Source organism: Rhinatrema bivittatum, chromosome 1 (genome assembly GCF_901001135.1).
Source record: "Rhinatrema bivittatum chromosome 1, aRhiBiv1.1, whole genome shotgun sequence".
Taxonomy (NCBI): Eukaryota; Metazoa; Chordata; class Amphibia; order Gymnophiona; family Rhinatrematidae; genus Rhinatrema; species Rhinatrema bivittatum.
The window spans coordinates 206,659,965-206,687,445 of NC_042615.1; the positions used below are offsets into that span (position 1 = coordinate 206,659,965).

The following is a 27,481-nucleotide window of genomic DNA, read 5'->3' on the forward strand; positions in this document are numbered from 1 at the left end:
TAAAGCTTCCGCATCCTACTAGGCTCCTGAACTATGGTGGATCCAGAGCCAAGTGCCACAGTTGGGGGAGCTTTGCCCTAGGACAGGGCTTCCCAAGCAGAAACTTAAGACGTGGCTGTTCACAAAAGCTTACACCTATCACTACCTAGCTTACACCTAACACCTCCCACAAAAGCTTGCACCTAACATCACCTAGTCCATTCACCTCTTCACCCTACTCCTTAATTATCCAACTCCCCAGTTGTCCCTTTCCTTAATGCTCTCCCTTAGTACTATTTCTGTGATTCACTTTCACCATTCCCATTGATCTCCATGAGGCGATTTTCACGTCTCATGTTCAAACCTTCCAAATCCTGCAGTATAATAGAAGTAATCTTGCAAGTAATTGATAACCTCCCTTTGTATTCTTTAAGAATTCTCAATATAATTGAAGCAATCTTACTAGTACCTGTAGTGTAATGTATATAGTATCTGCAATGTATATAGTTTTTACTAGTGCTATGTACATAGTTCACAATGCAACTTAAGCGTAGTTTATAATGCATTTTTTTTTCTTTCGCCTGTTTCATGTCAGACGCATCTTAAGCGTAGTTTACTGTTTTACTGTTAACCGATGTGATATCTTTGATGAATGTCAGTATATAAAATCATTAAATAAATAAATAAATAAATAAATATCATGGCCATCGGTAATGGATATCTTGCGGTCACAGACTGTCCTTAATGCCACTGGAGATGGCCTTCTTGAAGCCAGGCATCTTGAGGTATCAGGATTTTATTTATTTTTGGAGGGATAGCATTGAAAAAGTGCTGTCTTTTGCAGCTGTTGAAGCAGCAATGCAACTCTAGCAATTTTAAGGCAAAGTAAGAACTTCAGAAATTGAAAACAGGACAAACGATGAGAGAAAAAAAAAAGAAGGGGAAGGGGGTACGCATCTACGTGGAAGTTTGGACAAAAAAAATAAAAAGACTACAATCAACTGAGGAGCTCATGAGAGAGAGGATATGGGGGAACAACTCCTCATGCTCAGTAATATCAATTCTACTGAACTAGAGTGATGGGTCTCTGTTTGGCACCATTGGATGATGTCACTTATGATATGGGTAATTTTGCCCTGCATTTCAACAGTTAATGCTTGCTGCTTGCATGTAAACTTACATGCATACGTGTATGTGCATAACTTTATGCACATATTCATCATGCCATACTGGGTCAGACCAAGGGTCCATCAAGCCCAGCCTCCTGTTTCCAACAGTGGCCAATCCAGGCCATAAGAACCTGGCAAGTACCCAAACACCAAGTCTATTCCACGCTACTGTTGCTAGTAATAGCAGTGCTATTTTCTAAATCAACTTCAGAATGTATGGTAGCCCTTTAATTTAAATCCTTTAGCCATCTGTACAGACTAACTTGTTCTAACAACTAAAATACCATCTTTCTACATATGGAGGACTTAAGAATATATGGTAACTTTATTTTAAATCTTGTATTCATCCATACATAGTATGCTGTTCTAACAACCAAAAAGACACTTTCCCATATGGAGGACTTTAGAATTTGTCATACACAATTACTTTAAATTGTGCAGCCATCCATGCATATTATGGTGTTCGAGACGTGTTCCTTATCCCAGTTGCAAAAATTAGGTAAAAAATTCTTGAAAAATAAGAGAAAAGTATAGGCATACTTATGTCCAAATTATGAACGACTAATGATTATAACTTCCAGCACAAAGTTAAGGTTATAAAGCATCCCCACAATACTGTGGCATAACAGCATTCAACTTACAAGCTCCCATACTTTTTACATTATGCTAGTGTGTCACCTTTGGCCTCTCCTACAGGCCGATACAGTACAGTGGGCTCCGGCGGAGCACACTGTTAACCCACGTTTGGACGCGCGTTTGACGAGCTAGCTTTACCCCTTATTCAGTAAAGGGTAATAGCGCAATGAAAACACGCGTCCACCCCCCCCCCCCCCAAACTAATAGCACCTGCAACATGCAAATGCATGTTGATGGCCCTATTAGTTATTCCTGCGCAATTCAGTAAGTAAAATGTGCAGCCAAACCGCACATTTTATTTTCTGCCGGCGCCGGGGAAATGTACAAAAAAGCAGTAAAAACTGCTTTTCTGTACACACTCCGACTTAATATCATGGCAATATTAAGTCAGAGGTCCCAAAAGCAAAAATAATTAAAAAAAAAAATATTTAAAATTGGCCCGCGGGTTGAAAACCGGACTCTCAATTTTGCCGGCGTCCAGTTTCCAAACCCGTGGCTGTCAGCGGGTTTGAGAACAGACGCCGGCAAAATTGAGCGTTGGCTGTCAAACTCGCTGACAGCCGCCATTGCTCCTGTCAAAAAAAAAGAGGCGCTAGGGATGCGCTAGTGTCCCTAGCGCCTCTTTTTACCGCGGGCCCTCATTTGCATGCGGGCCGATACTAAATCGCGCACACAGGAGAGTGGCCTGTGCGCTCGCCCGCTCTCCCGCGACTTTTACTGTATCAGCTCGCTAGAAAGGAGCTCTTTTAGGGGAGTGGTGAAGGCATTCATTCTATCACATTTGGATTACTGTAATGACCTGCTCAATCAGCGTCCCAATTAATATCTATAACATCACAAGATCTTCGATCATCCTTAATAACTAACCAGTAAGAATACACATTTTATAATGAAAAAGATAATACAAGGAAACAAACTGGAAAACTCTGAGAAGATGCAGGCAGCCATATTAAAAGAATCATTTTTTTAGTATTTAAAGTTTGGGGTTGGTTGTTTTTTGCTAATTTATTGAAATAGAATAAAATGTTGCTGGATTGCTTAGGAACGGGAATAAAATAAAACAGGGAATTTCATTTAAAACTGAGCAAGTGGGAAAGATCAGGAAGAATAGTCTGGATCACTTGCCCTCATTTGTTAGTATCTTTATCTCACTTTTCATCTGATCACTTGATCCTAGATATGTCCTTCCCCTACTTTGTTTCAGTTTCTACACAACCTAAACATAAATGTCACGTCAAAGGCAATTTTCTGGAAGCATTTCTTAGGCTAAATACAGGACGACAGAAGAGAGCAACTAAAGTTTGAATCTCTATATCAGTGTTTCCCAACCAGTGTGCTGTGGCACACTGTGAGTAGCAGCAGTAAAGGGAGCTCTGGCAGCCACATATGATCCAGTTGCCTACACCATATCTTCTTCCTTATCCTGCACTTGTATACAGGGGGAGCTGGGTCCATTGTGATGGACTGATGTGGGTCTCCACAGCACCTCTCTCTTTGTTTTAAAATTTGGAAGACAGATTGGTGGGGCTTTCAGTGCATCCATAGCTCTTCTTTTGGCCAAAAGAATCCTCTCCATGTCTGCACTGTCTGCTTCTTAATGTACTACACAACATTTTTGTTAATATAGGTATGCTCCAGATTTGAAACGTTTGGGAAATACTGCTTTTACATGCCCATTATTTGACTCTGTCCATCAAAAAAGCTTTTGGATTCATAATCCCATAAAGGTACAGTACACCTCTGAATATACTAATTCTCAGAGTCTAAATGAAAATTTTAAAATGCAAGTCAAAACAATCAACATATATTATATTGGTTTAAAATGTGAATCAAATGCAACCAGGACTTTCAATTGTTCCAAGTCTATGAATTAAAAGTACTCACAATCTTTTTTTGTCTACTACTCGCTTAACTCGGATGGCTCTTTGCTCAGAGTACAGCTTGCACACTCCTATGAAAAATTCAGGAGAAGAAATATATGTAAAAATTGTCATATTCATTAAATGGTACATGCATTTAAAATAAAGTTACAAAGACACCAAAGTTAGGATACTAGGAAAGATATTTTTGAAATGGAAGATGCATGGCATTCAACTATTTTATGCTTTTAACCATTCTTTGCTTTTCAGCATTTTTTCTTAGTTTATTGTAAATTTCTAAGCAAGCTCAAATTGAACTTCTGGACATGTTCTGTGAAAAAAGGAATTTACTTTTTATGCTTCTCCCTGCTTGACGTTCCCATATTACTTTAATTTTCCTTCATGATGCAAAAAATCAATGCAGAGAAATACCTACAAATAGCTGAATATATTCTACTTTGAAATGCCTGAAAAAGTGGAATATAAATCAATCAATAAATAAATAAATAGTAAGAACTTAAGAACATAAGAATATGCCATTACTGGGTCAGACCAAGGGTCCATCAAGCCCAGCATCCTGTCTCCAACAGTGGCCAATCCAGGCCATAGGAACCTGGCAAGTTCCCAAAAACTAAGTCTATCCCATATTATTGTTGCTAGTAATAGCAGTGTCTATTTTCTAAGTCAACTTAATTAATAGCAGGTAATGGACTTCTCCTCCAAGAACTTATCCAATCCTTTTTTAAACCCAGCTACACTAACTGCATTAACCACATCCCCTGACAATAAATTCCAGAGTTTAATTGTGCGTTGAGTGAAAAAGAACTTTCTCCGATTAGTTTTAAATGTGCCATATGCTAACTTCATGGAGTTCCGCCTAGTCCTTCTATTATTCGAAAGTATAAATAACCGATTCACATCTATTCGTTCAAGACCTCTCATGATCTTAAAGACCTCTATCATATCCCCCTCAGCCATCTCATCTCCAAGCTGAAAAGTCCTAACCTCTTTAGTCTTTCCTCATAGGGGAGCTGTTCCATCCCCTTTATCATTTTGGTTGCCCTTCTCTGTACCTTCTACATTATAACTATATCTTTTTTAAGATGCGGCGACCAGAATTGTACACAGTATTCAAGGTGCAGTTCACCATGGAGCGATACAGAGGATTTATGACATTTTCCATTTTATTCACCATTCTCTTTCTATTAATTCCCAACATTCTGTTTGCTTTTTTGACTGCCGCAGCACACTGAACTGTGTATTATCCACTATGACGCCTAGATCTCTTTCTTGGGTTGTAGCACCTAATATGGAACCTAACATTGTGTAACTATAGCTTGGGTTATTTTTCCCTATATGCATCACCTTACACTTATCTATATTAAATTTCATCTGCCATTTGGATGCCCAATTTTCCAGTCTCACAAGGTCTTCCTGCAATTTATCACAATCTGCTTGTGATTTAGCTACTCTGAATAATTTTGTATCATCTGCAAATTTGATTACCTCTCTCGTCTTATTTCTTTCCAGATCATTTATAAATATATTAAAAAGTACAGGTCCCAATACAAGATCCCTGAGGCTCTCCACTGCCCACTTCATTCCACTGACAAAATTGTCCATTTAATCCTACTCTCTGTTTCCTGTCTTTTAGCCAGTTTGTAATCCTCAAAAGGACATCACCACCTATCCCATGACTTTTTACTTTTCCTAGAAGCCTCTCATGAGGAACTTTGCCAAACGCCTACTGAAAATACAAATACATCTACCGGTTCACCTTTATCTACATGTTTATTAACTCCTTCAAAAAAGTGAAGCAGATTTGTGAGGCAAGACTTGTCTTGCGTAAAGCCATGCTGACTTTGTTCCATTAAACCATGCCTTTCTATATGTTCTGTGATTTTGATAGAACACTTTCCACTATTTTTCCTGGCACTGAAGTCAGGCTAACCGGTCTGTAGTTTCCCGGATCACCCCTGGAGCCCTTTTTAAATATTGGGGTTACATAGCCACCCTCCAGTCCTCAGGTACAATGGATGATTTTAATGATAGGTTACAAATTTTTACTAATAGGTCTGAAATTTCATTTTTTAGTTCTTTCAGAACCCTGGGGTATATACCATCCGGTCCAGGTGATTTACTACTCTTCAGTTTGTCAATCAGGCCTACCACATCTTCTAGGTTCACCGCGATTTGGTTCAGTCCATCTGAATCATTACCCATGAAATCCTTCTCCGGTATGGGTATTTCCCCAACATTTTCTTCAGTAAATACAGAAGCAAAGAAATTGTTTAATCTTTCCGCGATGGCCTTATCTTCTCTAATTGCCCCTTTAACCCCTCGATCATCTAACGGTCCAACTGACTCCCTGACAGGCTTTCTGCTTCGGATATATTTTAAAAAGTTTTTACTGTGAGTTTTTGCCTCTATGGCCAACTTCTTTTCAAATTCTCTCTTAGCTTGTCTTATCAATGTCTTACATTTAACTTGCAAACACTTATGCATTATCCTTCCGTTGGATCCTTCTTCCAATTTTTGAATGAAGATCTTTTGGCTAAAATAGCTTCTTTCACCTTTTAACCATGCCGGTAATCGTTTTGCCTTCCTTCCACCTTTCTTAATGTGTGGAATACATCTGGACTGTGCTTCTAGGATGGTATTTTTTAACAATGACCAAGCCTCTTGCACACTTTTTACCTTTGTAGCTACTCCTTTCAGTTTTTTTCTATTTTTCTCATTTTATTAAAGTTTCCCTTTTGAAAGTTTAGCACGAGAGCCGTGGATTTGCTTACTGTCCCCCTTCCAGTCATTAATTCAAATTTGATCATATTATGATCACTATTGCCAAGCGGCCCTACCACCGTTACCTCTCTTACCAAATCCTGTGCTCCACTGAGAATTAGATCTAAAATTGCTCCCTCTCTTGTCTGTTCCTGAACCAATTGCTCCATCAAACTATCATTTATTCCATCCAGGAACTTTCTCTCTCTAGTATGTCCCGATGATACATTTACCCAGTCAATATTGGGGTAATTGAAATCTCCCATTATTACTCTACTACCAATTTGTTTAGCTTCCCTAATTTCTCTTAGCATTTCACTGTCCGTCTCACCAACTTGGCCAGGTGGATGGTAGTATAATCCTATCACTATAGTCTTCCACAACACACAAGGGATTTCTACCCATAAAGACTCGATTGTGCATTTAGTCTTATGCAGGATGTTTATCCTGTTGGACTCTATGCCTTCCCGGACATAAAGCACTACACCGCCTCCCGGGTGCTCCTCTCTGTCAGTGCGATATAATTTGTATCCCGGTATAGCACTGTCCCATTGGTTGTCCTCCTTCCACCATGTCTCTGAGATGCCAATTAAGTCTATTTCATCATTCACTGCTATACATTCTAATTCTCCCATCTTACTTCTTAGACTTCTGGCATTAGCATACAAACATTTCAAAGTTTGTTTTTATTTGTATTTTCATTCTGCTTTTTACTTGATAGGGATAAGTTAGAATTTTTTAGCTCAGGTGAATTTTTAGTTACAGGCACTTGGTCTACTTTTCTTATTATTGGAACCTCATTGTCAGAATGCCCTAATTCAAATGCATCAATAGAATCCTTTGAAGATACCTCCCTCTGAACCATGCACTGCTGAACGACTGTCTGCTTTCCCCTTTGTTCTAGTTTAAAAGCTGTTCTGTCTCCTTTTTAAAGGTTAGTGCTAGCAGTCTGGTTCCACCCTGGTTGAGGTGGAGCCCATCCCTTTGGAAGAGACTCCCCCTTCCCAAAAGGTTCCCCAGGTCCTTACAAACCTAAATCCCTCTTCCTTGTACCATTGTCTCATCCACACATTGAGACTCAGGAGCTCTGCCTGCCTCTGGGGACCTGCACCTGGAACAGGGAGCATTTCAGATAATGCTACCCTGGAGGTTCTGGATTTAAGATTTCTACCTAAGAGCCTAAATTTGGCTTCCAAAATCTCCCTCCCACATTTTCCTATGTCGTTGCTGCCCACATGTACCATGGCTCCACCCCAGCACGGTCTAAAATCCTATCTAGGTGACGTGTGAGGTGCGCCACCTTCGCACCAGGTAGGCATGTTACCAGGCAATCCTCATACCCACCAGCCACCCGGCTATCTACATGCCTAATAATTGAATCACCAATTATGACGGCCGACCTAACGGTTCCTTCCTGGGCAGTAGGCCTTGGAGACACATCCTCAGTGCGAAAGGATAATGCACCACCTGGAGAGCAGGTCCTTGCTACAGGATCCTTTCCTGCTGCACCAGGTTGATGCTCTCTGATCCTGAGACCTTCTACCTCCAAGGCAGCACCAGATCTGCCAGACTGAAATTGGGACTTGGCTACTATGTCCCTGAAGGTTTCATCTATATACCTCTCTGTCTGCCTCAGCTCCTCCAGGTCTGCCACTCTAGCCTCCAGAGATCGGACTCATTCTCTGAGAGACAGCAGCTCTTTGCATTGCATGCACATGTACAATTTCCCATCGGCGGGTAAAACATCATACATGTGACACTCAATGCAAAAGACTGGGAAGCCCCCTCTTGTTGCTGGACTGCTGCCTTCATCTCAAATTTGTTCAGTTCCTAGTTAAGTTTTAGGTTGCAATGGGAGTAGGAATGTGTCTAATTAACATCCTTTAAATGTATTAATGAATTTAGTATATGTCTGGTAGTAGCCTACAGGTAAATGATCAAACTCTCAATAAGGTGTGGGGAATTTGTGAAGTGAAGATAAAAGGCTGTTTTTTGTTTTTGCTTTTTTTTAGTGTGAAAGTGGCACCTGCCTATAAATTAAATGATGAGCTAGGGGCGGGTGGGTGAGGGGTGGGATAGTTGGGAAATACAAACAGTCTAACTTCTGTTTATTCGCTGCCTTACTATTAGAAGCACAAACACACAAATACACTAAACAATATTCCCCAATAGTTAACTTCACCCCCACACTTTAAAAAAAGAAAATTTCCCAAGCAAATATCTTACTGATTCCTTTCAGCCACCAGCGAGGTGATCCTCTCCTCTCAGTGCTCCCGCTGGTTTGTGGGTTACTTGTGAAACAAGAAGATTTGCCCAGCCAGATAGCCATTTCCCAATAAGGATGCATATTCATTTAAAACAATGGGTTAAATGTAGGGAACCTTCATTTTCAATTCTTAATTTATTCCTTCCAGGAATTTATCAGTATTTATTACAACAAGAACAAAAATGGGAAAAAAGTGGAAAAAAAGACATTTTTCCAGGAATCATTTTTGTTTTCGTCAATAAACACTGATAAATTCCCAGGAAAACTTAAAAAGAAATACATAAAACCCCAAAAAACGGAAAATGAAGGTCCCTAGTTAATTGACACCATGTTTTTGTTATATTAGTGGTCCCAAAACAAAGGGCATAGACAAAAATACCAATTTTTGTTCTCATTCTTGTTTTCCATTATAATTTATGGACCAAGCAAAACTGCTGTGAGAGCTTGCTTTTTTTCTGCTCAAGGTCACTTAGCAACCAACCAGTGATGTCACAGTGATCCCTAGTGTGACTGGAGCCAGGGCAGAAAGGAGTAGGGAAGAAGCCAGCAAATAGTATCAATCTAGGTCAAGCATTTTTTTCTTTAACCAGCCTATCCTAGCTGGCACCTGCACAGATTCATGCTGACTTTCTTTTTTTTTTTTGGTTATAACCCACTGAAAGAAGCATTGAGCATGTGTATGCACCATTTTAAGATCATTTCTCTGCTGGATCTCAGAGAAAAGGGCTGCGTGTTTCTGAAGTTTTTCTGAAAAGATTTTGAAGAGATATTTTGGAAATAGAGAGAGAAGAATTTGGGCAAAAGTCTGTCTTCTTCATTGCTGCTCGCACTGTGTGTGAGCAAAACAGACAGACACTGCAATTCTGTCTGTTGACTGGAGTAGGGGTAGTATAGAGAGAAATAATGAGTATGGGTGAGTGGAAGTGTCTCTCTGTCTTACTTTTCTATAGTGCAATCTTCTAATGTGCAGTTATTAGTTCTAGGGACAGATTGCAGTGAATAAGCAGCCTGAGCCTTGTCTGTTTCTTTCCTCTCTCAGTATATGTGCAAACGGAGTCAGCATATAAATAGTGTATGTGTGAGACACCTTTTTGCCCATACTTTGAGAGATACTAAGTATACCCATTGTACTAAAGTACATTACATAGGCATAGCCAGCTATCAGATACTGTGTGTGACTGTCATGCTTTCTAACTCTGCTTCCAAAGCAGTGTACTACAGTTTGATGATTTGTTTGTATCTCTAGCACTCAGCATTATAGCAATACTGGTGAACACACTACAGTACATTAATAAATTATATTGTGACATCAAAAACCTAAAAGTCACTATTTCAAATTCCATCATGGCATTGTGAGGAAAGGTGAGAGTAGGGAATGGCAGCAAGAAGATGAATGGCAGGGAAAGAGGATTGTATGTTCCTATAGAGACAGCCAAGCTTGGCACAAACACAAGCACTAAGAAAAATGGAACTCTTACCCGTAAGATAAAAATAGATTTTTTAAAATTATTATTATTTTTTTAGCAGGAGGAAATCAGGAGTGGAAAACAAACCATAAGAAGCTAAAGCTGCTTTTTATTGCTCTTAAGGTTTAATAGTTTTATTCAGGAAGCTCAAGTAGGTTTACTTATTAATTTTATTTGATCTTTTATTTGTGAATGTTTTGAATTTATATTATGCCTATTTTAAGTATTATTTTATTGATCTATGTTTTGAATGATTTATTATGAATGTAATTTTGTAAATTGCCTAGTTTTATTTCCTTTAGGCAATTAAGAAATGTTAAAGATAAAGACAAGTGCCGCCACCACCTGCTTTCCTCTCATGTTTTAGTGGCAAAAAGCGACAGAGCCACTGGAGGTTGGCATGAGCTGTGCATTGGCAAAAGTAACAGAAGCGCAGGAATAAAAACTAGCACCACACACTTCCCTCAATTGCTGATTTTCAGGCAATTAAGGCAGTATTTGCAAAAACAGATTCAGAAGAATCCTGTCCTGGATCCCTGAATCAGAGGTTACTGAAAGCTATAAGCTGAAACGAATTTAGGGCCCCTACGCAGTAGCGTGTTAACCTTCAGTAAGGAGGTAGAATAGGCAAATGATACTGATGAGGCTGAGACGACCCCCCAGGAAGAGCAGGCAGTGCAGTTACAAAGGATGAGTGATGCTCCTGGCCTTTTACTCCTAGTCCGTCCCAACCCCAGTGCAAACAGCAGCTCCCCCCTCCCCCCCACACCAATAATCCAGAGAGGTAGAGGAGATCCTGAAAGACATCTGTAGTGTTGAGGCACTTTAGAGTAAGAGAGAACTCACATTTTGCTAAATGCATTTATTGTTATAAGGTCTTCAATCAAGGGAAGGTACTAGGGCATCTTACAAATGCTGGTATGCAGCAGTACATATAAAAACACCACTTAACAATGGTATCATGGGAGAGGCACCAGTACTAGCCTGGGACCCCATCTACTACTCAAAGCAGCAGCAGCAAAACCATTGAAAAGGGGAAGAATACTTACCAAGCTTTACTCATGGCCCCTTTCCCTAGTCAGATGGCAAACCACCACAGAGCAGACAGGGTGGTGTCCTGTAGCACACTGTCACAGGGCAAAAGGCAGTGTCAAAAGTCATATCAAGATTCATTGGGGAAATGATTGCTCTGGATGACGAGCCCCCTACAGATAGTAAAGAACCTCAGCTTTAAGCTTCTGCTGGACTTCCTATCCCCCAAATTACAAAGTACCCTCAAAGACTACATTCAGCAGGCAGGTTCTTCCCAATCTATACAATCAGTGCCACACTCACATGTAGGCCAAGTTGGCCCAGGCAGAGGGGAGTAGCACACTATTCACCAGCAACATCTGGACCAGAATGCTAATTATGCCTACCACTCCCTGAAGGCACACTGATGGCAGCTGGCTGAGGCAGGGGCAGGCAGCAACTCTAGCAGGAACCAACCAGCAGGTTACAAGTGGATTGTGCTGCACATTCAGGAGATGGATATCAGCATTACCCCTTGGACAATGTCCTAACAGCAATAAGAAAGATATTAAAAGGCCGGGAGCTAGATCAGAGAGGCAGAAATGTTATTACAGGGTTTTTGTTATCAACTGTAGTGCAAATATTAAAAAGGCAGTGGAAGATGGGGAATATCAAAGGATTTGTTGATTTGCACATTTGCTGCATCTGTCAGTAAAGGAAACCCTGGGACTGAGGGCCAAGGAACCCAGTGGTTCAATCCTGAAGGATTTGAGAGAGAGGTGCAAGAAAGTAAAGGTTATTTTCACCATAGCATGAAGAGTGGGAAACTGCACCATAAGAATCAGGAAGAGAAATGGATGTCTCATAAGCAGTTCATTCAATGTTGGCATCTACTGGAATTCTGATATTTATGATACTGGAAAGGTTTATGGAACAGCAGATACTCCTTCATATAGTAACATAGTAATGATGGCAGAAAAAGAGCAAATGGTTCATATCCAGACTGCCCAACATGTTTCTTAAAGTAGTAACTGCCACTCTGTGCAGGTTACCCCCAAGCCTTATATTGAAGATAGTACTGCTGCTCCATGCTATTTATCCTTAAACCTTATATTAAGGATAGTAATATTTACAATCAAAACAAGCAACTGTGAAATCCATAACAAAAATACTGCTAGCAACATTTTTACAAGGTGAGCATCCTTCTTGATAATTCAGACAATGATGTTTGAATGTGCTTTGCTTTTGGACTTGGCCATAGATGCAATCCTGTGCTTTTTTCCTAATGTTTGTCCCAAGAAATGGAGATAGGTATGGATTGCCCCATGGGCCATCATGACTGGGTAGTGTTGAGGCAGAAGATACAAGTCCTGAAGCCTTTCAATGATGCTACAGAGGATCAGAGTTCTAGAAGCACCACCCTTGACAGGTTTCATCTCCATAGAAAATATTCTGGAGACGTTACAGAGTTTCTGTGAGGAAGAGGGAATTAAAGCAGAAATGTTTCAGTTTGTGGATTCTCTGCAAAAGCAGGTGAAAAATGCTTGCCACAGTTTGTGATCTATGGATGAAATGGAGTATCGTTCTTCAGTCCCAGAGTCTTGTTTAAATGAAGAAGATGCTAGTGATTAGGATGCAGGAAGAGGAACACTAGAAGCAAAAGTGCAGTGAGTATGCAGCACAGGATAGTGTAGCCGCTCCACAGAGTAAGGTGAGCACAAGCAATGCCCCTGTCAAACTACCATTTCCTCCCCCACAGAACAGTCTCTCCTGATGCAAACCACAGCTAAAGCAGCTGGCAGCAGAGGTCCTCACCCCTCCCAAGCCAAGGAGATCCCAGCAGAAATTTCTGTCACACTATTTCACAGAGTCCATTGAGGACATGGCCACAGATCCATTGGCATATGGGGCACACAGATTTGCGGTCTGGCCAGATCGGACCAAGGTGGCTTAGCATTACCTTTCCTACCCACCACCCTGCATGCTTAGTAAACATGTATTCTCAATGGCAGGGACCATCATGAAACCTCATAATTCACGGCTAGTACCAGAGTTGTTGCTCATAAATATACTGGAGTGTTTTTCCCCAAAAACATAACATTTTGAAAAAGAGAAAAAAATTAAACCTCTCTGCTCCCTCTCATCTATTTCCTGATGCCACTGTTGCTGCTTGACTTACTCGACCCTCTCAAGGTGCCTAGGAAAACTCCTGTCACTGCTGGTTCTGCTTTGGTTTTTGCCACTGTGATTGCTGCCTTGCCCCAACCCTATGTGTTTGGGTTCTTGCTGCCATTCTGCCTTGCCATGCCCCTCACCCAATGCCTTGGTGGTTTTGTTTGCACTCTGCCTTGCCACCATGCCCCAGGAGTTTTGCCTTTTCTGCCATATCCTTAATGCTATACTTTGGGGATTCTGTTGCCACTCTGCTTTATTGTCAGACCCCTTATTCTACACTTTGGGAGTCTTACTGCCATGCTCCTGACCCTACAACTTGGGGGTTTGGCTGCCACTTTGCCTTTTCTTCCATATCCTTGATGGCTTTGTGGGTTCTGCTGCATTCTTCCTTGCTTCCAAAGCACTGATTCTACACTTGGGAGTCTTATTGCCACTCTGCCTTGCTGTCATACCCTAGACCCTACATCTCAGAGGTGCTGCTACCACACAAGCCTTTTTGCCATACCCCTAAACCTACACTTTGGAAATGCTACCTCCCTTCCTGCAGCATTCTTCTACCAATCTGCCTTTTGGTTTCAAATGCCAGCACTTCTGCTGCTCCAAGCCAGTCTTAGTGCCTTTCAAGTAAATTTTAAAAGGAGCATGTGTGCACCCATAAATGAGCATATTGGGCACGCAAGCATAAATACACTCAATTTTATATTGTGTGTGCAAGTACACGCGTACCATTTAAAATATCCCTACCACGCGTATGTTGACGCCTTTACGTGTGTACTCACGGGGCAGGTTGGGGGGTGGTTTTACATACAGTCAGAGAAATTAACTGCAAATCTAATATGACTGATGAATTTATATCATTTGAATCAATGAAAGGTACCAATAAGAGGAGCTGATTTGCAGTTAATTCCTTTGTGTATGAACCCCCCCCCCCCACACACACAAACCCACACAGAGTTGAAAGTGTCCCCTCACGTCATATTGGCTTTATACAGTGTCCCCTCACGTCATATTGGCTTTATACAGAGTCTCTCTCTCTCTCTCCCTCCTCCTTTCCTTAGTGCACACAGGTATGTATACATACTTCCCGAGCAACACTTTTAAAATCTACCTGTTTGAGTGATGAGTGTTTTGCTCTCTGCTCCTGCTGTCTTCAAACTTCTTTTTAACTATTCCCTTATGGAACTTGTTGACTATTTCTTGCTCTTACCATGCCCACTTGATATTTCGCATGGTCCTTACCGTATCTTTAACAGTTTCATGTCCTCTTGGACCTTTTCTTTGATTTCTCTTCCCTTACAGTTCTTAACAACAATTGGTCTCATCCAGTATTTAGTCTTCGATCAATTCTACCACAGCAAAAGGCCAGCTCTAAAGCCTGAGTCCCCAGCCCCTTCATCAAAAGATGCCATAGGGAAACTATATTAGCCCTCTTCCAGAGATTTGTTTTCTAGCTTGCCCCTGCCGAGGGATAGAGTTCACTATTTTCCAGCTTCTTGATAGCTCGATTAGTCTTCTACCCTTTATACATACAGGTCTGAGGTCCGATTTGTACATCAAGAACGCTACAGGCCACTTCTAGATATTTCCTGTCCAGGCAGAGAGTTTCCCAGGGAATTAGTATCAGAATATTCTGTGCTCAGTCCTTTTGGCTCTTGCCCTCAAAGGGCTGCAACCAATTTCGTGATGGAACAGCACTTTATTTTACCTCATTTACTAGGTAAATGAGGTAAAATATGTTTTACTAAAATTGCATGTTAATTCACTTATCTTGAAAAATGTTCCGTGTAGATACCGTCACCTCCTTTCGTGACGCCCAATGTGCTTATAAATATTCACTCATTGCCCTTTGAGGGCAAGAGCTAAAAGGACTGAGTACAGAATATTCTGATACTAATTCCCTAGGTTAAAACAGTAAATTTCAACATAAACTGAGTAGTATGTGATTCCTCATTGGTTTGATTATCGAGTATAAATATACATGGTGAGGAAATAGTAGCCTTAATAGCAGGATTATCAGGCAGAGAGTTTACCATATTTCAGATTCTAGATCGATTTAGCATTTCGGACCCAAACAGGGAATGTCTTCATGGGCCAGCTCATCTGGTTTTTAGGTGAAGTGGTTCCTCCCTTACTCTTCGGGTCTCCTCCAGAGAACTTCACAGCAGGGGGGACCTGCTGTGAAGTTCTCTGGAGGAGACCCGAAGAGTAAGGGAGGAACCACTGTGCTAAATCGATCTAGAATCTAGAGCTGGCCTTTTGCTGTGGTATATAGAGCCCATCCCCCACTGGGTCCGTCACCAGGCAGTATTAAGACAAGACTCCAATGTTTAATTTTCTTGTTTATATTTAGTCATTTTTATCTTAAAAGCTGCCTAGGAAACAGGATAGCGTGGCATATAAGTGTTTTAAATAAATAGATGGTTTTATTAGTCTTTTACCCTATATATGCACAGGTTTGAGATCAGATTTGCACATCATGATTGCTACAGATCTCCAGTGCTTTTTCTGGCTTTATTTCAAGGTGTGAATTGATTTTCCCCTATCGTGATGATCTGGAGGTCCAAGTAGAGCAGCACAGCTACTCAAACTGACTGAACGAAAAGGTACTTTTTCTGTTGGAGAAGGTCCTCCTCTTTGACAAAGCACACACCTTTCAGAGGAACAAGTATGGAGCAGTGAAAGAGCACAAGGAAACCCACTCACTCATCCAAACAAGCAGTTCAGTTGAATCAATCTTCACTATCAATGCGGTGACATCTCTCAGTGCCAGAATACCCTCACATCCTTCTTAGTGCCTACTTTTCATGTTTCATTTTGGTGCCCTTTACTTATCTTTACTTGCCTTGTGGTATTCATGCCACTATTATTAGTGTCCTTTGCTCTTCTTTTGCAGCACTGAAGTATTCTAGCCACTAATGGCGCTACTTTGCTTCTATCACAGTGCTTTGGGGTGTTGATGCTTCTGTTTGGGCTATTTTGTCCTGCCATAGTGCCTTAGGTTATTCATGCCAATTTTGCTGCCACTTTGCCCAACTCTTGGTGTCTTGGAGTGCCCTTCCCTCCCACTGCTGTCTCCCTGGAAGTTTCAATAAACGAATAAATAAGCCCAATTTTGGAGGTCAAAATAGGATGCATTGATTCCCGCATTGACTTGTATGGAAAATGAATGACAGGAATACACAATTTTTTTTATCATATAAAATGAATGAAAGAAATAATAGCAGCATATGAAATGAATAAATCAAAAATTTCTTTCAATCACATCCCTATTTCCCCACAGAAAAACAAACGTTAGCCATTCCCCATTTCTCAACTTTGATCATGACAATTTAAATAAAGAATATGTTCTATTTCTGAATTCAGTTAATGTAACAAAACCATTTTATAAAACTGCAGCTTGTACACAGAAGGAAGATTTAAGTTTTCTTAGTTCATCTTTAGACTGCATAGGAATTCCTGTTATTCATTCCTATATACCCTAAAGAAAAATCACATCACTGCAATAAATTATGCAACTAACAAGCCCATCATAAATTGTATCACTGCTGTACATTTCATGAAAATTGTGAAATTTAGTACTTTTTAAATAATCTTCAATGAAGTCTAAAACAGCATGTCTGTGTTCCTTCACTTGTGGGGAATGGATCTCCTTGCGTGCTGTAAGAAAAGAAAAAGCAGAATCATCTAAACTGCACATAATACATGAATAAAGATACCTTTATTTAAACAGAACTGAACATACAAATGTTTTATCAACAAATTTGAAATGAGAAAATAGTCTCCAAAAATGAAATATGCTTGGGAAATGTTAAAGCAGTCAATCATATTAGACTTTTTGACGATGAGTGGGCAGGTTAGGATAGGTTTTGGTTATGTCTGCTGATTTTTTATTATGCTGTGATTCATCTTAGCAACAGGCAAGAGTATGTACTATTTATTTTAAAGATATCTGCTATCATTCTTTCCAGCTAACAACTTTTTCTTTATTCAGTGTCTATGCTAACTGGCTAACACTAGTGGACTACAACACAAAATCCTCAAACTGCAATTGTAATTACCATAATCCCTATAAATGCAAAAAATACTAATAACCTTTTACTGTTGGTAAGCCAGGCTATTGTAATATAATTTCTGTTTTTGCTCAATAAGAGGTCCCTCAATCTCAATAATATATTCTAACTGCATGACAACAGCTGCAAATAATTTCAGTTCTCCGATTAGGTGTGTGAAAAAATTTTTTCATGAGTAAATTTCTTTAAACCAACAATTTTTGAGTGCCTGTATTATTGTTGCATTTCTGTATATAGCACAATGAAAAGTTTATGTGAGCGACCATGTAAAACCTATGAGCGATGCTCTGTATGAGCAATTGCTCACGTGCTCAGCTTAGAGGGAACTATGCTCAAGATCCTCATGCAGATCTATTTGTTTTTCTTTATTGAAAGTTTTATTAAATGCACGTTAAACAATAAACAACAGCAATCATCGCTACAATGATAATAAACATGAAAATGATAATGGAAATGAAAAATGAAAATTCCCCAACTCCCCCCCCCCCCTTTCCCCCCAGCAGGAATGGATAAGCACAGTGGGATACATATGATGTAAGAAACTGGTTAATTTGCAAAGCTGGGTTTATCCTGAACATCAAACCTGTTTGCAACCCTACTAGGAATAGAATTACCCCTCTTTTACAACATGTTAATTTTATCTAATTAAACTCCCATTTTTATTCTGTTTTGCAACCACAGTGTTATGTATCTGTTTCTTTGTTACACTGCCATCTGCATCAACTTATAACATTGCTTAGCTTAGAGTCTGTGCATGTGTAGAGCTCCTTTTCCTGATTGGTTATTTTTTTTAAATGATTCTGAGCTCCCTATTGGATCTATTCCTGTTTACTCCCTCTGTCTATGTTCTCTTGCTTCTTTGAGTTGGTCCCTTGCCCCAAAAATGCCCGGGAGAGTTTGCTTCTTGCAGAGATTTCAGTTGGGAAAAGGCTCTTGGCAAACCAACAGCTCTCATATACCCTCTACAGGCTCCTAGAAGCATCACACTTTATTTCCCATCTGCTGCTAATCCTGCTATATACACTATCAGTTTCAGCTTCTTCTGCAGCTGGAACTGTGTGCCCAAGTCTGAACTTTCAAAGATTCTCATCACAGCTGTTCCAGATCTGCTATCTGTGCCACTATCCTTGATACCATGCCATTTGCAGTGAGCGTTAAAGTGTTTACTGTTCAATAAATGTATGGTATTAAGAATTGAGTTTTCTCCGATATTTGGAAGATGGGGAAGGAAAAAAGGTTTAGCTGACTGTTTAGCAACTCAAGCAGAGGCATACGAGTTGTGAGAATAGTATAAATTCACTTTATAAAACAATCTAGGAATAAATTACATTTTTTATATTAACACAGGTTCAAGTACAGGTAATCCTTCTGTAGAATTCTTAGGAATCAAGACAAAATCAAAGCAAAATAAATATCTTTGTCCATTTTGGGAGTGTCTGGCTGAAAAATACAATTTTAGACCCAAGTAGTTCTCCAGCTGTTTTGAGCATTACTTTGTTCTAGTGATATTAATTTGCCCTGACCTCCAGCATGTGGTGTCAGCAGGGTTGAGCTGACATTATCAACTGCTTTACTGTTGTTGGCAGAAAATGGATGCTCTCAGCAGCGAGATCCTCACATTCAAGGTAAGACTACTGGCATGGAACTAGCACACTATTGTACTTTGCCAAAGTAGTTATACCTTCCAATACAGAATTTCACAAATGCTGGAAATGGATGACCCTTTAGATTTTCAAGCATACTAGCAAAGAACCTTTGAGTCTAATATGCAACATCTGTACTAGGTTTTCTTCTAAATCAACTAGAACTGACTAGATGACTGCCTAGGACAGTGGTTCTCAACCTTTCTTCTGATGGGGCACACCTGACAGATGGTTCTCACATGCGTGACAGTGAATATGTGACCATCACCAGGCTAAATGTAAACACTCTGCATTCCACAGGAACCCCCTCGACCCCCAACAATGAGTGCAGAGCAGAACTAGGACATTCCCCATTCAATTTACCATACAGAAAAAGATATTTCATGTGACATCTCAATAACAGCAACATAAAACACTCTCTCCTACCAGGTGCAATAGCCCTCCTTATGAAAAATAGTAATATAGCAAATGTTACTTACCTGTAACAGGTGTTCTCACAGGACAGCAGGATGTTAGTCCTCACATATGGGTGACATCACAGGATGGAGCCCAATCATGGAACACTTTTGTCAAAGTTTCTAGAACTTTGACTGGCACCTACTGGGCATGCCCAGGATGGCACTAACTCTGCAACCAGCAGGGGTCCCCCTTCAGTCTTGTTTAAAAGCTATAGTAAGTGCCAAAAAATAAAATAAGAAAATGTAAAGATCCCAACACCGCAGGGTGGCGGGCAGGTTTCGTGAGGACTAACATCCTGCTGTCCTGTGAGAACACCTGTTACAGGTAAGCAACATTTGCTTTCTCACAGGACAAGCAGGATGGTAGTCCTCATATATGGGTGAGTACCGAGCTGAGGATGTCCGAGATATGCACCAAATGTACCCAAGACGTGCAACCGGCACAACAACTGGGGTGGAATTTGGTAGAGGGCATCCTGAACCCTAACGGGCAGGTGGAAGGGTGTTGGTACATCAAGTTGCAAAAAGGTTGTGCAAGACATATTGGCCAAAGATGGAATCTTGTCGTCCAGCCTTGTCCAAACAATAATGGGCTGTAAAGGTATGAAGAGAACTCCAGGTAGCAGCCCTACAAATATCAGGAAGTGGCACCGAAGGTAGGTGCGCTACTGAAGTTGCCATGGCCCTGATAGAGTGTGCTTTAACACGGTCTTGAAGTGGAATGCCTGCTTGCTGATAGCAAAAGGATATGCAGCCCGCTAACCAGGAGGAGAGAGCCTGCTTACCCACAGGTTGCCCAATCTGGTGGAATGGAAAGAAACAAACAGGTGAGTGCTTTTCCTTTGGGCAGCGGTACGGTCTAGACAGTCAAGGGTATGCAGAGCCTGTTCTCCTGGATTACAATGGGGCCTGGGAAACAAGGTAGGTAGTATGATGGATTGAATAATGTGAAACTCCGATACTTCCTTAAGCAAAAACTTAGGGTGAGTGTGGAGTACTACCCGGTCATGCAGTAGTTTAGTGTAAGGCGGGTAGGTAACTAGAGCCTGTAACTCACTAACTCTGCAAGCAGATTTGATTGCCAGAAGAAAAATCACTTTCCATGGGTTATTTTTCCCTATATGCATCACCTTGCACTTATCCACATTAAATTTCATCTGCCATTTGGATGCCCAATTTTTCAGTCTCACAAGGTCTTCCTGCAATTTATCACAATCTGCTTGTGATTTAACTACTCTGAACAATTTTGTGTCATCTGCAAATTTGATTATCTCACTCGTCATATTTCTTTCCAGATCATTTATAAATATATTGAAAAGTAAGGGTCCCAATACAGATCCCTGAGGCACTCCACTGTCCACTCCCTTCCACTGAGAAAATTGCCCATTTAATCCTACTCTCTGTTTCCTGTCTTTTATCCAGTTTGCAATCCATGAAAGGACATTGCCACCTATCCCATGACTTTTTACTTTTCCTAGAAGCCTCTCATGAGGAACTTTGTCAAACGCCTTCTGAAAATCCAAGTATACTATATCTACCGGTTCACCTTTATCCACATGTTTAATAAATCCTTCAAAAAAGTGAAGCAGATTTGTGAGGCAAGACTTGCCCTGGGTAAAGCCATGCTGACTTTGTTCCATTAAACCATGTTTTTCTATATGTTCTGTGATTTTGATGTTTAGAACACTTTCCACTATTTTTCCTGGCACTGAAGTCAGGTTAACCAGTCTGTAGTTTCCCAGATCACCCCTGGAGCCCTTTTTAAATATTGGGGTTACATTTGCTATCCTCCAGTCTTCCTTCCTGAATGGTTGTTTGGCCGAACAGTCAGAAGGCATCACAGAAAGTTGGCGAAGAGTCTCATGATGATCCTTGAGCTGCGCCACTGGTTGTTGGATCTGTTCACCAAACAGATTGTCTCCAATGCAAGGCAGATCGGACAATCTGTCTTGGACTTCTGGATGTAAGTCCAAAGACTTAAGCCAGGCCCATCTTCTTGCAGAAATAGCAACCGCCGAAACCCTGGAAGCGGTGTCGAAGATGTCACAAGAAGACCTTATTTCATGTTTCCCCGCTTCAAAACCTATGCGGACCAGGGTTTGTAGTTGCTCCTGAAATTGCTGAGGCAGGGACTCTGCAAAGTCCTGTATTTGCTTGAATAGGACCCTATTGTACTGGGTCACATAAAGTTGGTAAGAGGCTATCCGAGAGATAAGCATTGATCCTTGGAAGACACGCCGACCAATGGCATCCAGGAATTTCTGTTCCTTGCCTGGAGGGAAGGAAGAATGGGGCTTTGAACGTTGTGCCTTCTTTTGGGCAGATTCAACCACCATGGACTGGTGATCCAATTGAGGTTTTTGGAACCCCTGGAGCTGATTGGACCAAGTATGTGGTATCTGCTTTACGGTTGACTGGTGCTACTGAACCAGGGTGTTCCCAATTCTTTTTGAGAAGATCCAAGAGAACTTGATGGATAGGGATGGAGGTGATTTCTTTGGGAGCATCCAGAAATTGTAATAGCTCCATCATCTGATGTCTATCATCTTGCTCAGTCTGTAGTTGGAAGGGAACCAACTCTGATATTTCCTTCACAAAATTGATGAAGGACAAATCTTCTGGGGGAGAACGCTTCCTGCTTTCGGTAGGAGAGGGTGGAGATGGTAAATCATCGGTGTCCGGGGACAAATCGTCAGTCCAGGTGTCCTAAAGATCAGCACTGGTCCCTGTAGGCACCTGAGAGGGACGGGAGGAAGGTATTCCCAAAGTTCTCGGTCTAGGTTCTGAAGGCATCGAGGGAGTTATGGGAGGCACCGATGAAAGCATTGAGGGCATCGATGGACAGATCGGTGGCACCAATGACGGCAACGGTATTGATGACATCAATGGCTGAGGCATCGGCAGGACTCCCGATGGAGGAAGACGGATTTGTGTTTCTCCTCCCGATGACAGAGCAAATGGAGAAGGCACCGAAGCCATCAGTGACCCCGGATCCATCGGTGGAAAAGCGGCTATAATCGCTTCTATCATCGAGAGCAGTGGTGCCAATGCTGCCGGAATAGGATCGGCGGTCAGTTCCACAATCGGCACCAGTTTCGGCATCGGAGGAACCTGGAATCTGTGCATCGCCTTGTTGATGGCCTCCTGAACCATTCGGTCCAGCTCTTCACGGAGACCTGGAGCAATCAGCCCCGGTTCCAGAAGGGGAGAAGGAGGCAGAGGCGTAGCCGGAGGGACCTCTGTTAAAGGCGGAGTCGCGGCTCCCCTTAACCGTCTGGGTGAGGGTTGCCTCGGTGACCCGGTCTCAGAAAGGGTCGATGCCTTTTCTGGACGGGGTTTCTTCGATGGCAGCTCGGACAATGGCGAGGTTGATGATTTACCTTCGTCGATGGTCCGAGGCTTTCGGTGTCGATGCCAATGTTTCTCTCTACGATCCCCTCAATCTTGAGGGGGAGCAGAGGTAGTCTATGGCCAGGAAGTCGTTGATGCTGGACGGTCACCGGCTGGTGCCAATACTGGCGCAAACTGGACGGTGCCGGTTCGGACGACGTTGAAGCTATGGATGGCGTCGTGTTTGAGACCGAAAGAGAAGTTCCATCTTCTCCATTCTGGCTTTGCGACCTTTTGGTGTCATTAAGGCACATTTGGTGCAAGTCAGGACATCATGCTCACATCCTAAGCACATTACACAGACTTTATGGGTGTCTGTGATGGACATGGTGTGAGTGCATTCAGGGCATCGACGGAACCCCGACGCCAAGGCCTATGAAAAAACTGAGCCGCGGTGCGGTCAACGGTCAGTAGGCCGCGAGGGCCAAACTTGACGGGAATCGATTGGAATTGGGTAAAATCTTACCGGAGTACTGCGGAAGTAAAAAATTCAAGAGGGGGACCCCTGTGGGGTATTAAAGTAATTCCGTGAGGAAAATTCCTGTCAAGAATCTCTAAGAGCTCCTTAACCCACGTGGAAAAAAGAAGACTGAAGGGTGACCCCTGCTGGTTGCAGGGTTAGTGCCATCCTGGGCATGCCCAGTAGGTGCCAGTCAAGGTTCTAGAAACTTTGACCAAAGTGTTCCGTGATTGGGCTCCATCCTGTGATGTCACCCATATGTGAGGACCACCAATGCATGTTCTATTGAGAAAACACAAGAAATATTGATACAAATGCCTACATGCTAGTAAAATACTTCACCTCGGTCACACATTTAGAATCAACCTTCATCAAATACAGAAAGACCACAAATTTACAAATGTGAAAACAGAAACTGGAATGGAAACCCAAAAAAGCCACTCTGCATTCTGTGCAAAACAAAAATATAGCACCTATCAGACTTCCAGGATCTGAAATAATGTACACAAACTAATGTGCACAAAGTTACACCTGCATTATGGAACTCAAACAGTAATAACCCTACCTATGAAAAGGCAGCACTGCAAAAATTACACCAGGTCCTAAACACCTCCTATTAGGAAAACAGAACAAGCCAAGCTGCTATAGATCCATACCAAGAAAACTACAAGCTCGCAGAACACCCTTAGCTGGGTCAACACCCGGAGAACACAGACAGACCCTCACCAAATACAGAATAAAGTGACTATAAAGCTAATGTTTTTGTTTTTCCGTTGTTTTACTGCATACAGAGTTTGGCTTCTTGCTGTTTCTAGTTCAGATTTTGTCTCCACATTTCTATTTATACATTCCCCGAGAAATATAAAATAATTCTAAAACTAGAATATAATAAATGTTTCAAAACAACTAATAAATGGAACATCCAGTCATTAAAAATTTTCAAATTTATTAAAAATTCTCCAAACACCAATAAAATATTCTAACAGCAGGCACATAACATAATACCTAACGGTAATAAATAAAATGGCAGTCAATCAAGAAAGATAAACTTAAAAAGCCACCTTTACTTACCCTCTCCAGTAACTCTCTTATTCCTTTCCCTTGTAGGCCAATAGCATATACGATAAGCAGCAAGGGCTGCTGAAGCTCTGTCCTCACGCTCTTTTTCCTTAGGGCCCATGACTAGTCTATCTCACACACACACACCAGTCACTTGCCTGACCAATCTCCCTTTCTCTCACACACACCACTCACCTGCCTGACCAATCTCTCTCTCTCACACACACACACCAGTCACCTGTCTTCCAAATGCATCCAGGAACTTCTGATCTTTCCCTGGGGGAATGGATGAATGGGGTTTGGAGCGTCTGGCCCTCTTCTGGGCTGAGTCTACAATCACAGAGTGATGATCCAACTGAGTTCTTTGGAAGTCAGGGGCTGACTGAACAAAGTAGGTGGCATCTGCTTTTCAGTAAACAGGTGCTACCGAGCCAGGGTGCTCACAGTTTCTCTTCAAAAGGATGTCATGAATAGGGATGGACATGAGTTCCTTTGGAGTATCGAGAAATTGTAGAAGCTCTAGCATCTGGTGTCTAGAGTCCTCTTCTGTCTGAAGCTGGAATGGGACTGTTTCAGACATCTCCTTTACAAAATTAGTAAAGGATAGTTCCTCTGGAGGAGAACGCTTCCTTTTATCAGGAGGGGAGGGCTGGGAAGGTAGATCATCAGAATCTTGGGATGAATAGTCAGTCCAAAGATTATAAGGGTCATCACCCAAATGTTCTTCAGAAGGAAGTAACGGGGTTATTCCTGAAGGCCCTGGCCTGGGCATCGATGGTCCCAAAGGAGGAATCGAGGGCATCGATGGCAGTATGGCTGGCATCGAGGGAACCGATGGAATCGGTGACATCGATGGATGTGTCAGTGGCAGCATTCTCTATGGTGGAATGAAGAGCGGTGTTTCTTCATCTTCCTCCGATAACAAGGGAATTGGCGAGGAAGGAGTCGGGTCCCTCTGTTCCCTCGGATCCACCGGTGGCAGGGCACCGATTATCTTGTCCATTCTAGCCAACAGCGGTGCCAGCACCATGGGCATCAGACCGGTGACCGGAAGAACTGGTACCGGTATCGACGGAAGTTGGAAGTCCTGGAGTGCTTTACCGATGACCTCTTGGATCATCCGATCCAATTCCTCACGGAAACCTGGGGCATGAATACCCAGTTCCAGAGTGGGAGGAAGCACTGGCGTAGCCAAAGGGTCCACCGGTGAAGGTGGTATCGCGGATCATGGCACCTGTCCAGGTGGGGAACGCCTCAGTGATCTAGAGACAGAAGAGGACGAAGCCTTTTCTGTATGGGGCTTCTTTGTCGGAGGCTCAGACGACGTCGATGTCGAGGGTTTAGCGGTATCGATGGCCTGAGCTTTACGATGACGGTGTCAATGTTTTTCTCGATGTTCCCCCCGGTGTTTTTCCAGAGGAGGAACAGAGGGGGGTCGACACCCGTGGAGTTGTCGAAGCCAGTCAGACAGCAGAGGATTCCCGGTGCTGGCGCGATGTAGAAGGCACTGGTTCAGACGACGTCGAAGCTATCGATGGAGTTGGGGTTTTTGGCCGAAAGAGAAGCCCCATCTTATTGAGTTGAGCCTTGCGACCTTTTGGTGTCATTTGAGCACATTTGGTGCAAGTAAGGATATCGTGGCTGGACCACCGTGTGAGGGTCAGTGATGGACATTGTTCTAGTGCAGTCGGGGCACGGACGGAAACCAGACGCCATGGCTTCGACAAAATTTAGTCACGGTACAGTCTATGGCCGGTAGGCCGCGAGGGAAAAACTCGACAGGAATCGACCGCCAATGGGCAAAAAACTTACCATTCGACTGCGGACCAAAGAAATCAATAAGGGGTCCCCTGTGGGGTAACATTTTTTGAAATTTTCAAAGTTCCGTGAGGAAAATTCCTGTCAGGAATCTCTGAAGAGCTCCTTAACCACATGGCTACTGCTGCGTGGAAAAAAGAAGACTGAAGGGAGACCCCTGCTGGCTGCAGGGTTGATGCTATGCTGGGCATGCCCAGTGGGTGCCAGTCAAAGTTCTGGAAACTTTGACAAAAGTGTTCTGTGATTGGGCTCCATCCTGATGATGTCATCCATATGTGAGGACTACCATTCTGCTTGTCCTGTGAGAATGACTGTTTTCTTCTTCACCACCTCCTCCGGAAGGGCATTCCAAGTCTCAACCACCCTCTCCATGAAGAAATATTTCCTAATATTGGTTCTGAGCTGTCCCCCCTGGAGTTTCATTTCATGACCTCTAGTTCTATTGTTTTCATTCCAACGGAAAATGTTAGAAGTCCATACATCACTGAAACCTTTTTAGGTATCTGAAGGTCTTTATCATATCTCTCCTGCACCTCCTCTCTTCCAGGGCATACATTTTCAGATGTTTCAACCTCTCCTCATAGGTCTTCTGATAAAGACCCCACACCATTTCTGTCATTATTCTTTGAACCACTTCTATCCTGTCACTATCATTTTTGAAATATGGGCTCCAGAACTGAACACAATACTCCAGGTGAGGCCTCACCAAGGACATGGTACAAGAGCATCACCACCTCGATTTTCTTACTTGCTATTCCTCTCTCTATGCAGCCCAGCATTCTTCTGTCTTTAGATATTGCCTTGTCACATTGCTTCACCATCTTCAGATCCCCAGCCACTATCAACCCAAGTTCCCTCTCTTGGTCCGTGCACATCAGTCTTTCATCCCCCCAACACATACAGCTCTTTTGGCTTACTGCATCCCAGATGCATGCATGACTCTGCACTTCTTGGCATTGAATCCCAGTTGCCAGATCTTTGACTACTCTTCAAGCTTTCTTAAATCTCTTTTCATTTTCTCTACTCTTTCAGGTATGTCCATTCTTGCAAATTTTAGTATCATCTGTAAATAGACATACTTTACCTTCTATCTCTTCCGCAATGTCTCTCACAAAGATATTGAACAGAACCGGTCCCAACACCAATCCCTGTGGCACTCTGCTTAACATGGCTCTCTCTTCAGAGTAGGTCTCATTTACCATTATGCACTATTTCCTATCAGTCAACTAATTTGTAATCTA

The 27,481-nt window shown here is 42.1% G+C and overlaps 1 protein-coding gene across 1 annotated transcript in view; it reads right to left on the reverse strand.

Annotated features, from left to right (window-relative positions):
* Positions 1 to 27,481, reverse strand: part of STX18 (syntaxin 18) — a 380,104-nt gene that overhangs the window by 141,212 nt on the left and 211,411 nt on the right. Inside the window, exons 4-5 of the mRNA XM_029591101.1 lie at positions 16,922 to 16,999; positions 3,669 to 3,735 (exon numbers count right to left, since the gene is read on the reverse strand). Of these exons, the coding sequence (XP_029446961.1) occupies positions 3,669 to 3,735; positions 16,922 to 16,999 (145 nt within the window). The remainder of the gene's footprint in view (positions 1 to 3,668; positions 3,736 to 16,921; positions 17,000 to 27,481) is intronic.